At 42.5% G+C, this 11,242-nt stretch overlaps 1 protein-coding gene across 1 annotated transcript in view; it reads right to left on the bottom strand.

Moving 5' to 3' along the window:
• The window catches only part of GPBP1 (GC-rich promoter binding protein 1), a 57,245-nt gene that overhangs the window by 25,243 nt on the left and 20,760 nt on the right, over positions 1-11,242 (bottom strand). Inside the window, exon 3 of the mRNA XM_006021255.2 lies at positions 3,099-3,218. Coding sequence (XP_006021317.1) covers positions 3,099-3,161 — 63 coding nt within the window. The 5' untranslated portion in view covers positions 3,162-3,218. The remainder of the gene's footprint in view (positions 1-3,098; positions 3,219-11,242) is intronic.

Genomic DNA, 11,242 nt, shown 5'->3' with positions numbered 1-11,242 from the left:
AAGAAAGCAGCAGAATAATGAAAAACTATTTCAGCAAAGCAGAATTTCAACAAGTCTGCTTTGCCCAGTGGTCTTCTGGGAAAACCACTATTTCCAGGTGAAAGTAGTATAGGAAAAGCTCAATAACTGAAAGATTATACACATTTAAGGCTGTGCACTTATTCCAAAGCAGAAGAAACATGGAAGTACACAAAACCAATATGGCTGAAGACCTGAAAATGAGAAAGGAATTTTATAAGTAAAAATAGGTACACACTCATCCTTACTTATAAAGGGAAAAAGCACAAAGCATATTGGATACATCAGGAAGACTAACAAACAAAAAAAATGGTTGCAGTTACCCAGGGACACAAAGAGGCAGTAAGAAGAGGTTGTATAAAAACATTAGAAAAGGAATGAAAACAGAAGTATATGTCCATGATTTAATGAGGAAAGAAAACAGAGTCCAAAGAAGGTTGAAATATTCAGTGTTTTCCTTGCTTCAGTCTTCACAAGAAAGGAAAAAAAAAAAATAGATGGCTAGATGCTAACAAAGATTTCAACTACGCAAGGAGACAGATATTCTGGGAAGACCAGTGAAAGAACAGGTAAAAGAATATTTAGACAAGCAAGATTTATTCAAGTCTACAGAACCTTAAGTAATCTACAATGAATTTCATTAAGAACTAGCCAAAGCAAAAATCATCATTAATGATTCGGAAGTTAAGAACTCAGAGGATGAGGGAGGTCCAAGAGCAGAGTATCAGAGTACTGCTCTCTAAGGGGAAGAGGAAAAGCTAGGGTATTACAGTCAGCCTAATTTGAATACCTGGAAAGATACTAAAACAAAGGTTTTCAATGTCTAAGCGCTCAACAATGGTAAGGAAGTTAAAAAAATAAATGCATCAAATCAATCACTCCATGTTGGCTGCTTTTTCATAATCAAAATGTCCAACCATGTTAATTTATCTCCTGATAGAATAACTAGCCTAATGAAAAAGGGGAAATAGTGTATATAAATGTTAACTTTAGTAAGGGTTCTTCTGACAGTCCCACCTGACATTCTCATAAGCAAATTAAATAAATGTGGTCTAGCTGAAATTGTTCCATGAGTTAGGTGCAAAGTTGGGGGGGGGGGGAAACGACACACACGACTTATAAGCTACTTAAATGATTCTGCCAAAACTGGAAGGATATTCAAGCGGTGTTCCTGGATGAATCTGCTCCGAGTCTGGTTCTATTAATAATTAATATTTCTATTAACTACTTGAAAGATAGGAAAGAAGAAGATAAACTAATATTTGCATATGGTATAATATGCAAGCTCTCAAGCTGGGAGGGACTGCAACCCCATGGAAGACAAAATCAGAATTCAAAGTGATCCTGATAGATTATAAAAATGATCCAGAATACAAGGGCAAATTATTACTCTGAGGAAGGACAAAACACAAAAATGCAAAATGGCAAGTGATGACCACTACAGCAGGGCTGCAGAAAAGGATCTTGGGATTACAATGGACCACAGAGTCAGCAATGGGATCCTGCGGCAACAAAAGGGCAGGTATTCTCCTGGGACATATTAACAGGAGCTATGTTTGTAATACATAAGAAGCCATTATTCCATTCTACTTGGTGCTGATGAAGCCTGTTATAACATGTTCAGTTTGAGATATTACACCTTAAGAAACAGATAAACTAAAGAAAGATTCCAGAGGAGCTACAAATGTGTTATGAGGTTTGGAAAAAATTAAGCTTATGAGGCAAGATTGAAGAAAGTGGGTTTGTTTAGGAAAGGAGAATACTGAAAGGGAATATGATAATCTTCTAATACTTAAAACATTAATAAGACTATGATTAATTGTTCTGTGTATCAACTGGAAATGGGACACTATTTACAAGAGAGACAACGTAAATTAGATATTAAGGAAATATCCACAAATGCAGTGAAGCACAGAAACGGGCTACCAAGCCAGGTTGTGGAATACCTTTCCATAGTAAAATTTTCAGGACAGACTCAGCAACTGTCAGGAATGGTGTAGACGCTGTAGATATTGAATGCAATGGCTATAAGAGAACTTAAGACGTTTCTTCAAAACTTTTATTTCTGTGAAGCAGTTCTGCAGGTCCAATACATTTACACTTTACTTGCAACAGGGGAATTAGCAAAATACATCTTCCTGTAAATCCCAACACTATAAGAGAAATTACCCATAGAGTCCTGGCTAACTTTGTATTTATGGCACGATTAACACGCTAGTCATGTAGTAAACTGTACTGTGTCATATTCAGCCATGTACGTGGAGAGAGAAAGTGGCAAACTAGATGTTCTAGTAAATGTAAAACATCTTTGTATCATGCCATAAAGTTGGGTTGGCTGCCCCCTACCCAAAGCTGCCCTTCATCAGGATCGGGCGGAGGGCACCCCCTGGGTCCAGGATATAGCTGCCCACTGACCCTTGAAAGGCAGGTAGTGCAGTAGGCACATGGTTTTAAATGCCCTGTGAAAGTTTAAAGTCCCAGCACACAGACTGAACTGCATGCTTTAAGGGGCAGGGAGCAGCTGTGTCCCAGACCAAGGCAATGCCCCCTGCCCAGTCCCACCAACCAACTAATCAGTAGGACCAGTTCCCCAATGCCAGGCTGTCTGAAACACAGGTTGTTTCAGATTGTGATCTTGGACTCCCTGCAGGCCAGCAAGTTAAAGAGAACACCACACAGTCTGGCATCAGGGAACTAGTTCCCCAGTTTCAAGCTACCCAAAACAAGTCTTTAAAGGTCCAGCACCAAGTGGAGACCTAGATCAGGTCACCAATCTTGGGCTCCCTTCATCCTGGCAGATGCACAGTGGGATCTGATCCCAGATCCCTGGAGGAAAAAATAAAACACACATATCCTGCCTTACACATCTGCCATGGCCCTTAGGCTCAACACTGAGAACAGTTCAACGATGCTAAAAGTTTGGCCGATTCTTTAGATGTGGCTATTTCGTAATGACAGAGCAGCTGTACCAATGCAAGGCTTAGGAGCCTAAAATCAGTATTTATAAAGGCTATTTTTAGTTTTTCTAGAAAATATTTATCTTATGCGTTGCATATTCAAAGGGACAGCAAAAAATGTACCTTTGTTGATGATGGTGGAGTGGGAAAATTAAGCCAGGCTGGAGCAAAGTCATGCTGCGCCATTTAGGTCCAGTCTCTCCGAACCAAAGAAACAAGGCTTCAACACCTCATGGCAAGTCCCTGTCATTTGAAAAAGGAAGTTGGTACATTTAGACTTGTATCTTAGGTTAAAATTATACTCATGTCACATTAAACTTATTTCCAATCATGCCTAAATTTGCTGGTACTATTTTCAAAAGCAAGTCTAGAAACTAATATGGCCCCATCCCAATTAAAGCACCTCAATATTAAGGACTGTCTTCACAATACATCTGTAAAAAGTATGCCTATGTTACTCTCATATTACAACTGGACAACTAAGATTAAAAAACCACAAACAAGCCACCTAAGGCCAGACAGGAAATCTCCAATAGTCCTGAATTCCCATCCATTGTCTTAATCACAAAAGACTCCCCCTCCTGCTCTCCCCTTAGAGTTCATTTTTTCCAGATTCAAGCATCTACAGTTCAGTCTCAAAATCCATACTTAGGTACTTAGAGAGATGCCTAACATTTAGAGTGAATAAGAACCCTAAATTCAATGGAAATTGGGAGAACTCAGCACATGTGAAATACTGCTCTAATGTACTAGAATACAATTTTCCCTGGATTGGTAGACAGTACAATTGTACTTAAATAGAAGTACTTCTTTTCAAAACTACCAATTTCCTCATTAAGAGTTAAATGCAAGCTCTGAAGATAAATGGCACTCATTTTGCTAGTGCAAAACTCAAATAAAGGTAATGAGATGCAAAAAAAAAAGGCATCTATGGCTCATACATGCACTCTCTGTAATTTTAACTCAGAAACTGAAGCACAGAAGAATACACACTTTAAAACCCACATCGGGTGAGTGCAGAAGTTCTGTTTTTGTTACATCTGGTATTGCAAATATTTGCTATTAAAATGAACAAATGTTTGGACATGTATATATATGCTAGGGACTGGAGGTAGTTGAATGTAATACTGGAGTGATAAAAGCCTCCGAGCAATTCCTAAAATGAACAAGGTCTATTTTATTTATTTGGTTTAATAAGAGGATTGTTAAATTACTACCCTCCAACACTTGCTCAAAAATATTATGAGACTTTGGGCCTAAGTAAGATTACCATTCTTTAGAGATATAAACTTCATTAGGAAAAAGTTATGTGCTGTCCAGCCAGCAAGAGAGTGCTTGTGGGCATGGGGCAGAGAACATGAAAGTCACATCTACATTTCCTCCCCACTCAGTCCAAAACCATCCTAAGGAAATAAGTTCCACCCACTCACTCCAAATTAAGCTAAAAACAGATGTAGATAAATGAAAAAGATCAATGATGCATCACAGAACAGCTCATCTGCCTCACAGGTTAAATGCATATCATCCCTTGCCCTGACCTCGATGGTGCAGAACAAGGGGCAATGCAATCGCCCCGTTTTCCCTGATCAACAACATTCGTCTCCCACGATGGCTGGAGAGCAGATCTGGATGAGCAGGGAAACCAGGGCTTTTCTACTCGGACAGACTTCTTCCTGTGATCATAAGGGAAGAGTCTAGCTAAGTGGGGAACCCCAACATGCCTGCTTATGAAGAGGCACCCCAAATTCTCTGGGGTGCCTAAGTGGGGTACTCAGGGGGGCTTAATGGCCCTCAGGCCCTAGAACACCTGCCCAGGGTGACTGGGGAGTAGAAGCAGCCTGTACTGCTCTACTCGCCTGCTGCAAAGCCAACAGAAGTCCGCTACAATAAAGCAGCAGTCTATTACTACCTTTTGTTGCACTGGATGTGGCAGGACAAAGAGTAGCAACTATTAGCTCACCATTTGTACCACCATAAAAATTTATGGCAGCACCCTCCAGCTGCGTCCACACGAGCATGGACATTTGGCTCCCCGGGGACAAGTAGCAGCGGCACACCTTGCCACTCATGCATTGGCACGCAGCAAGTTACCCCGGTGGGGTAGGGGAGGCTGGAGCCAGCACCGTGCTGGCCCCAGCAGCCTTACCTGGGGTCCTAGGGGCCTCCCAGGGCTGCAGCTGCAGCGATTCTGCTTCACGGAGCCTGGCCAGCAGCCACAGCTCGGTTCCTGGCAGCCCAGCTCCACTTTTGAGTGGTGTGCGCTGCCTGTGATTGCACTGCTCTGCTTTTTTTCCTGCGGGTTTTTCTGACCCCTGGATATCCAGGAGTCAACAATCCCATGGGGGAGGGGAAAAAAAAAAAAAAGGCAGAGCAGCACACAAATGAGCAGCACTCCCTTGCAGCATGGAGATCATGTGAATGTGAGGTATGTGGCACCACAGACATGTTTGCGGTGCCATATACTGCATGGCCACACTCGTCTGGACACAGCCTCTGTGTGCGTTCATGTCCAGCAACATATACAGTTTAGAGAGGTCCTAGTTACACTGGTAGCTGCCTCTCAAGTTACTTTGACCTGAAGCCAAAAAAAAGGAAGGGAGGGAAGGGGAAGCATCTCCACTGTGACACTTGTGATAATCCAAATAATTAGGTGGCTACACAACATATTGAAGTTACTAAATTACGTGATTGAGATCCACAATAAAACTTGGCCATATTTAGAAACCATCTCTAATAATCTACTAATTAAAGCACCTTGCTAAATCACAATACCTTCATATTAAAATATAGCAGTTCATCTCATCCTAGTATAACCAGTCACCTGTTTAGGCAAATGATGGTGCAACAAAAGGTGAAATCAACCACCAAATTATGGTGCTAAAAGAGCATGCAATAAATTTTGTGGCTTGTTCCAAATCACCTTAAAATGAACATGTGGCCAAAGGGACTGCACCATGACTCAAACAGGCCCCAGTGCAATCCCTGCTGGCTGCCCATCAACTGACTGGCACCTCCGGGGGCTTGAACAGCCAACTGGGTCTCTGGAGCCAGCCAACAATCAGGTGATAGGTGGCAAGTGCGTAACTTGAGCACCTGGGTATAACTGCGGTATGATCCTGAATCCCAAAATTGCACATTTGTCTTTAAACATATAGCATGGCAGGAAGTGCGACTTGGAATCACAGATCAGATCCCATCATGCCTCTAACTGAACAGCTGTCAGAGGCTTAAGTGAACAGACCATATTAAGAGGATTATCATATTCCCAACCTTCAGTTTACCCAGTCCAAGCAGATGGAGCATTAAAAATTCTGAAAGCCCTTCAGCAGAGATAGGCCAATGCAAAATATATTTCTACTCTGATAAATTCACCATCTAAAACCTCAAGCTCGTCCTTAGCAGTTGAGAAGTGTTAAATTAGTGTGCATTAAATACCACAGAAAAAAGGAACAAATGCCACGTATGTGGCCTCTTAATATATGGCTTTCTAATTATTTCATATACGAAATCAAGAATGAGCCAACTATGCAATACTGTTTGGATGAAACTAAAGTTGTTCAATGTACTTCCTAGTTTTAAGCAACGCATTTATAGCGAGTTCAGTCAATTCCTAATGCAGTCCAGGTTGCTTAGCATAAATGACATCCCTTTGTAAAGGTTTACTCAAATCATAAATGAATTTTCTGCAAAGAAATTAAGAGCCACCACTGCTGAGAGTGCTATTCAGTAGCTCCCTGGCTCCCTGTGGAGTTGGGGAGGCAATACATTATATATTCATAGGCGTTAGGGTCGAAAGGGACCTCAATAGATCGAGTCCGACCCCCTGCATAGGCAGCATTCCAGATTTTGGCCACTAACTGTGAAGAAGTTCCTCCTAATGTCCAGTCTAAATCTGCTCTCTGCTAGCTTGTGGCCATTATTTCTTGCGACCCTCAGGGGCGCCTTGGTGAGTAAAGCCTCACCAATTCCCCTCTGCGCCCCCATGATGAATTTATAGGCAGCCACAAGGTCGCCTCTCAAGCTTCTCTTGAGGAGGCTGAAGAGGTCCAGGTGCCCTAGTCTCTCCTTGTAGGGCTTGGCCTGCAAGCCCTTAACCATACGAGTGGCCCTTCTCTGGATCATCTCCAGGTTATCCACATCCCTCTTGAAGTGTGGCACCCAAAACTGCAAGCAGTATTCCAACTGCGGTCTGACCAGTGCCCGACAGAGGGGAAGTATCACTGCCTTGGCTCTGTTTGTCATGCATCTGCTGATGCAAGATAAAAGTGCAGTTAGCTTTTCTGATGACTTCATCACACCGACGACTCATGTTCATCTTGGAGTCCACTAGGACTCCAAGATCCCTTTCCGCTTCCGTGCTACTGAGCAGGTCATTTCCTAGGCAGTAGATGTGCTGGACACTTTTCCTCCATAGGTGCAGCACTTTGCATTTCTCCTTGTTAAATTGCATTCTACTGTTTTCTGCCCATTTGTCCAACCTGTCCAGGTCTGTCTGTAGTTGTTCCCTGCCCTCCGGTGTGTCCACTTCTCCCCAGAGTTTTGTATCATCTGCAAACTTGGACAGAATACACTTCACTCCCTCATCCAAGTCACTGATGAAGACATTGAAGAGGCTCAGTCCAATGTCTTCATCACTGACCTGGATGAGGGAGTGATTTTGATATTGATAAACGCAATACATTTTGTCCAAGACATTCACACTACACAGCCTCTAACTATAGTGTACGCAATTTGTTGCAGTCAACAATCACATCCAGTTCACAGAAAAGAATCTGGGTTCTACTGCAGAACACAGCTGGCTCATGTGCAAGCTTGCAGTCTACACTAACCTCCAGCCCTGTTCAGTAGTACTGCAACCTTGCTAGTCCCTTGCCTTAGCTGTAGCACTTGGCTTGTCCTAAGTGAAATTAATTTCATTTTTGTCAGACTTTATTTCCAATTTATCCAAGTCATTCTGAATCAAAATCGGCTCTAAAGTGTTTGTTACCCTCACCCAGTTTGGGGGTCCTCTACAAATTTACTAAAAGTTCCACTCTCCAAGCTACTAAAGAAATACTGAACAAGAAATTGACCCAGGAGAGACACCCCCCCCCGCCCCCATCCCAAAAAACTCCACTTGCTACTTTCATCCAGTATGATATTGAACCACTGAATTACTGAGATATTGAACTCTTTGGTAACTTTACTTTGCTGACCTGAAGAATGTCTTGCATTTGACAGTCTGTCTCGACTATCCTAACTATGCAGTTGGTCCAATAAAAGATACCACCCTAAGAAATTCTTGTTTCTTTGAAGAGAGTAGTCCAAATAGTCATGTACCCACATTGTCATAGTTTCATTTAGACCACATTACCATAGCTCACTTAAGTGAATGTCATGGGAGACTAACGCAAAAATGTGGAAAAGTACAAGATGTCGTGGCCACTACTCAGGCCACCCAAAGTCAGTCACTTTGTCACAAAAGGAAAGCAGACTGGCTAGAAATATTTTTATTATATGCTCCAGTATCCAAGTATTGAAATCAGACCGACCCTGATCAGAATAAATCCTTGATTTTTTTTTTTTTTTTTTTTTTTTTAATAAAAAGATGGGCACCCTTTTCCAGTTTTCTTAGACCTTTTGACTTCTAATGTTCTCAAAGAAAAAAAAAAAAGCCCATGGCTTAACAATTACCTCAGCTAATTCAGAGAGTAATCAAGGATGAATCCGATCAAGGCCCGGCTTATCCAACTTAGATCTCCAACTTGTTCTTTCCCCACAGAGACTGATTACCTACCCAAATCCCTACTGCTAACGGTACTTGAGCTTTTTTGTGAAGTAAAACACAGAACACACACACACATTAGATTAGGCTTCACTGTTTAACAAAGCCAGTCTCCTGCTATATTTACTATCTGTCCTTCATATTGAAATAATTTACTTTTGTGCCTTTCAAAATGCCTCTAAGAAACAGCCATGTCCTCTGGAATATCTTTTTCCACTTTGACTTGCCCTCCTTTGGAATCACTTTTCAAAGTTTGTTAAAAAGTTAGTTTTCCAGAAGTCTAATTTTTATTAGTGTCCTCAAGGTTCCTAGTAACCACCTTCTTTCTGGTCTTCAGAAGAGATGCTAGCCTCACACTACAGTCTGCATGCAAATATCCTGGATTTAAGCCACATGCACCACTCTTGTTCACAGACCATTTTCATATCCACCCCGTCTCAAAAAAACAATCATCATTTTCAGTGAACTGATGTTTTTTCTTCTCCTGCACTTTTCCAAAGATGGAAGAAGGTATGTTTCTTTTTTCCCTACAACATACTGTGATTTAAGACTCTCAGTCTCAGTTCTCTGATGAAAAAGCTTCTGCAAGTGCCTGACACCAAGGCACAAATATATTGCCTTCCTCGTAAGCAAAGTAGCAAAGGGGCACAGACACAAATACAGGCTAGAACTGTACATTACACAGATGGTTGCTCCTGCTTGCCTCAGTCAGAAACTTCCATTACAAGCTTATACAATTTCTTGTGGCTCCAGTTAGCAATTGAAAGGTGCCAGGGATAGAGAATCACTGGGTGCACACAGCTCCCACTGCTCCTGAACTAGAGACAGTCAGGCCACAGAGCCAAAAACCAGGGGTCTGAACTTTACAAATCCTCAACACTGTAGTCAGAAGTACCAAACAAACTAAGGCATCAACACTGTTATTTTAGATAACCCACAAATGCACAAAATGCCTTTGCAATAATCAAACTCCAGTAGACCAGAATTACATTTTTTTTTAAAGTCAATTATAAAGGTCTGAATGGATTATCTAGATATGTCACCCATGTCAACAAGACAAGGCAGGATGGTATGCTTAAGCAGGGTAGGCTTAGCAGGATTTGATTTTTATCAGTACAAATTGATAAATGATTTCATCTCACACTCAGACTGACAAAAAAAATATTTCTATCTTGAACAGTCAAAATGTATAGAACGGGGCTGATGGAGTATGTGACAACAGGGGAAGCAGTCCGACAGAACTCTGCTGACTGTAGTTTGGACGGCAACTCCCAGAAACCCCAGGGGACTGGGAACAAAGGAAAAAGCAACAAACTGAATGAGAACACTATGAGGGAGCAGAGTTGGGACTGAGAGCAGCTCTGTCCCTCAGTTGCAGCAGTCCTCAGGAGCTGTTTGTTGTGGCAGACAATTAAACTGTCTACTCCCCACACTTAGTTTTGTGCAATCCTGAAAATTTAAACTGAAAAAAAAAAATCAAAATAAGTGCTTAAATATAAAGATCAATATTATCTGTTGAAATTATTACAAAATAAAAATGCAAGGCTTTAAGCTTGGTTATACACCAAGGGTGCTCAACCTCAGCCTACAGGCTAAATGCGGTCTGTGGAGCCATAGGCATCTGGCCTACAGGACTCCCCACAAATTGGGAAGTCTGGTGGCAGCAGAGTGGTGGCAATAAATAAGGCCATGCTCTACTGCTGCCAAATTCTCAAACCCAAAGACCCACACAGCAAGTTAGGGCCACATCACACCCCCTGTCCCCGTGCCTGCAACTGGATGAGGCTGCGCCATGCTCCCTCCACCACAGGGCTGGGCCATGCCCCCCTACCCCTACAGGGCTGGGTTGGAGCCAGAATGCCCCCTGCCCCCCCTCCATGCAGCTGAATGAGGCCATGCCACAGCCCCCCATGCCAGATTGGGACCAGTTTGATCCAGGCTGGGCAATGCTCATTTGGCCCAAGGGCCAAAGATGTTGAGTACCATTATTGTAGACCAAGTTGAGGATCAGATGCTATGAACAGACTTGCAGGAAGGGATGGTACTAAATAGAAAGGAATAAAACTCATTTAGACACAAAGGACAGGGATGTCACAACCCAGTGATTTTGGTGCCTCGGCACCATGGAATTTTCTTGCCACATGAGAGCCTCTCGCACAGCGAAGGTTTTTGCTGCACAGAAGAACCTCGGTGCAAGAGACTTCCCGCCAATTTGCAGGATGCATTTCTTCCTTGCAGCACCGAAATGCACGGTGCAAAGAGTTCCCTCTATTCCAATGCAAATTTGTGTCCCGCTATTGGCCAGCTCTAAATTATTCACACGTAGCGGCTGGTAATTGGCCTGCTGGCTGTTTAAAAATTTGCGTGACTTCCGCCCAAGTCGGAGAACTTTGAGCATGCTGCAGAGTGCCTCTAAAGAGATCTGACTTGCGGCTAGCTGATCGATAGACTGATCACCTATCGATCCTTCTTCCCGGCACTGAGCACAATCCCAGACGGACCC

Source organism: Alligator sinensis, unplaced genomic scaffold (genome assembly GCF_000455745.1).
Source record: "Alligator sinensis unplaced genomic scaffold, ASM45574v1 scaffold123_1, whole genome shotgun sequence".
Taxonomy (NCBI): domain Eukaryota; kingdom Metazoa; phylum Chordata; order Crocodylia; family Alligatoridae; genus Alligator; species Alligator sinensis.
The sequence above is the reverse complement of the archived record's forward strand: the minus strand, read 5'-3'. Positions and strand labels throughout refer to the sequence as shown.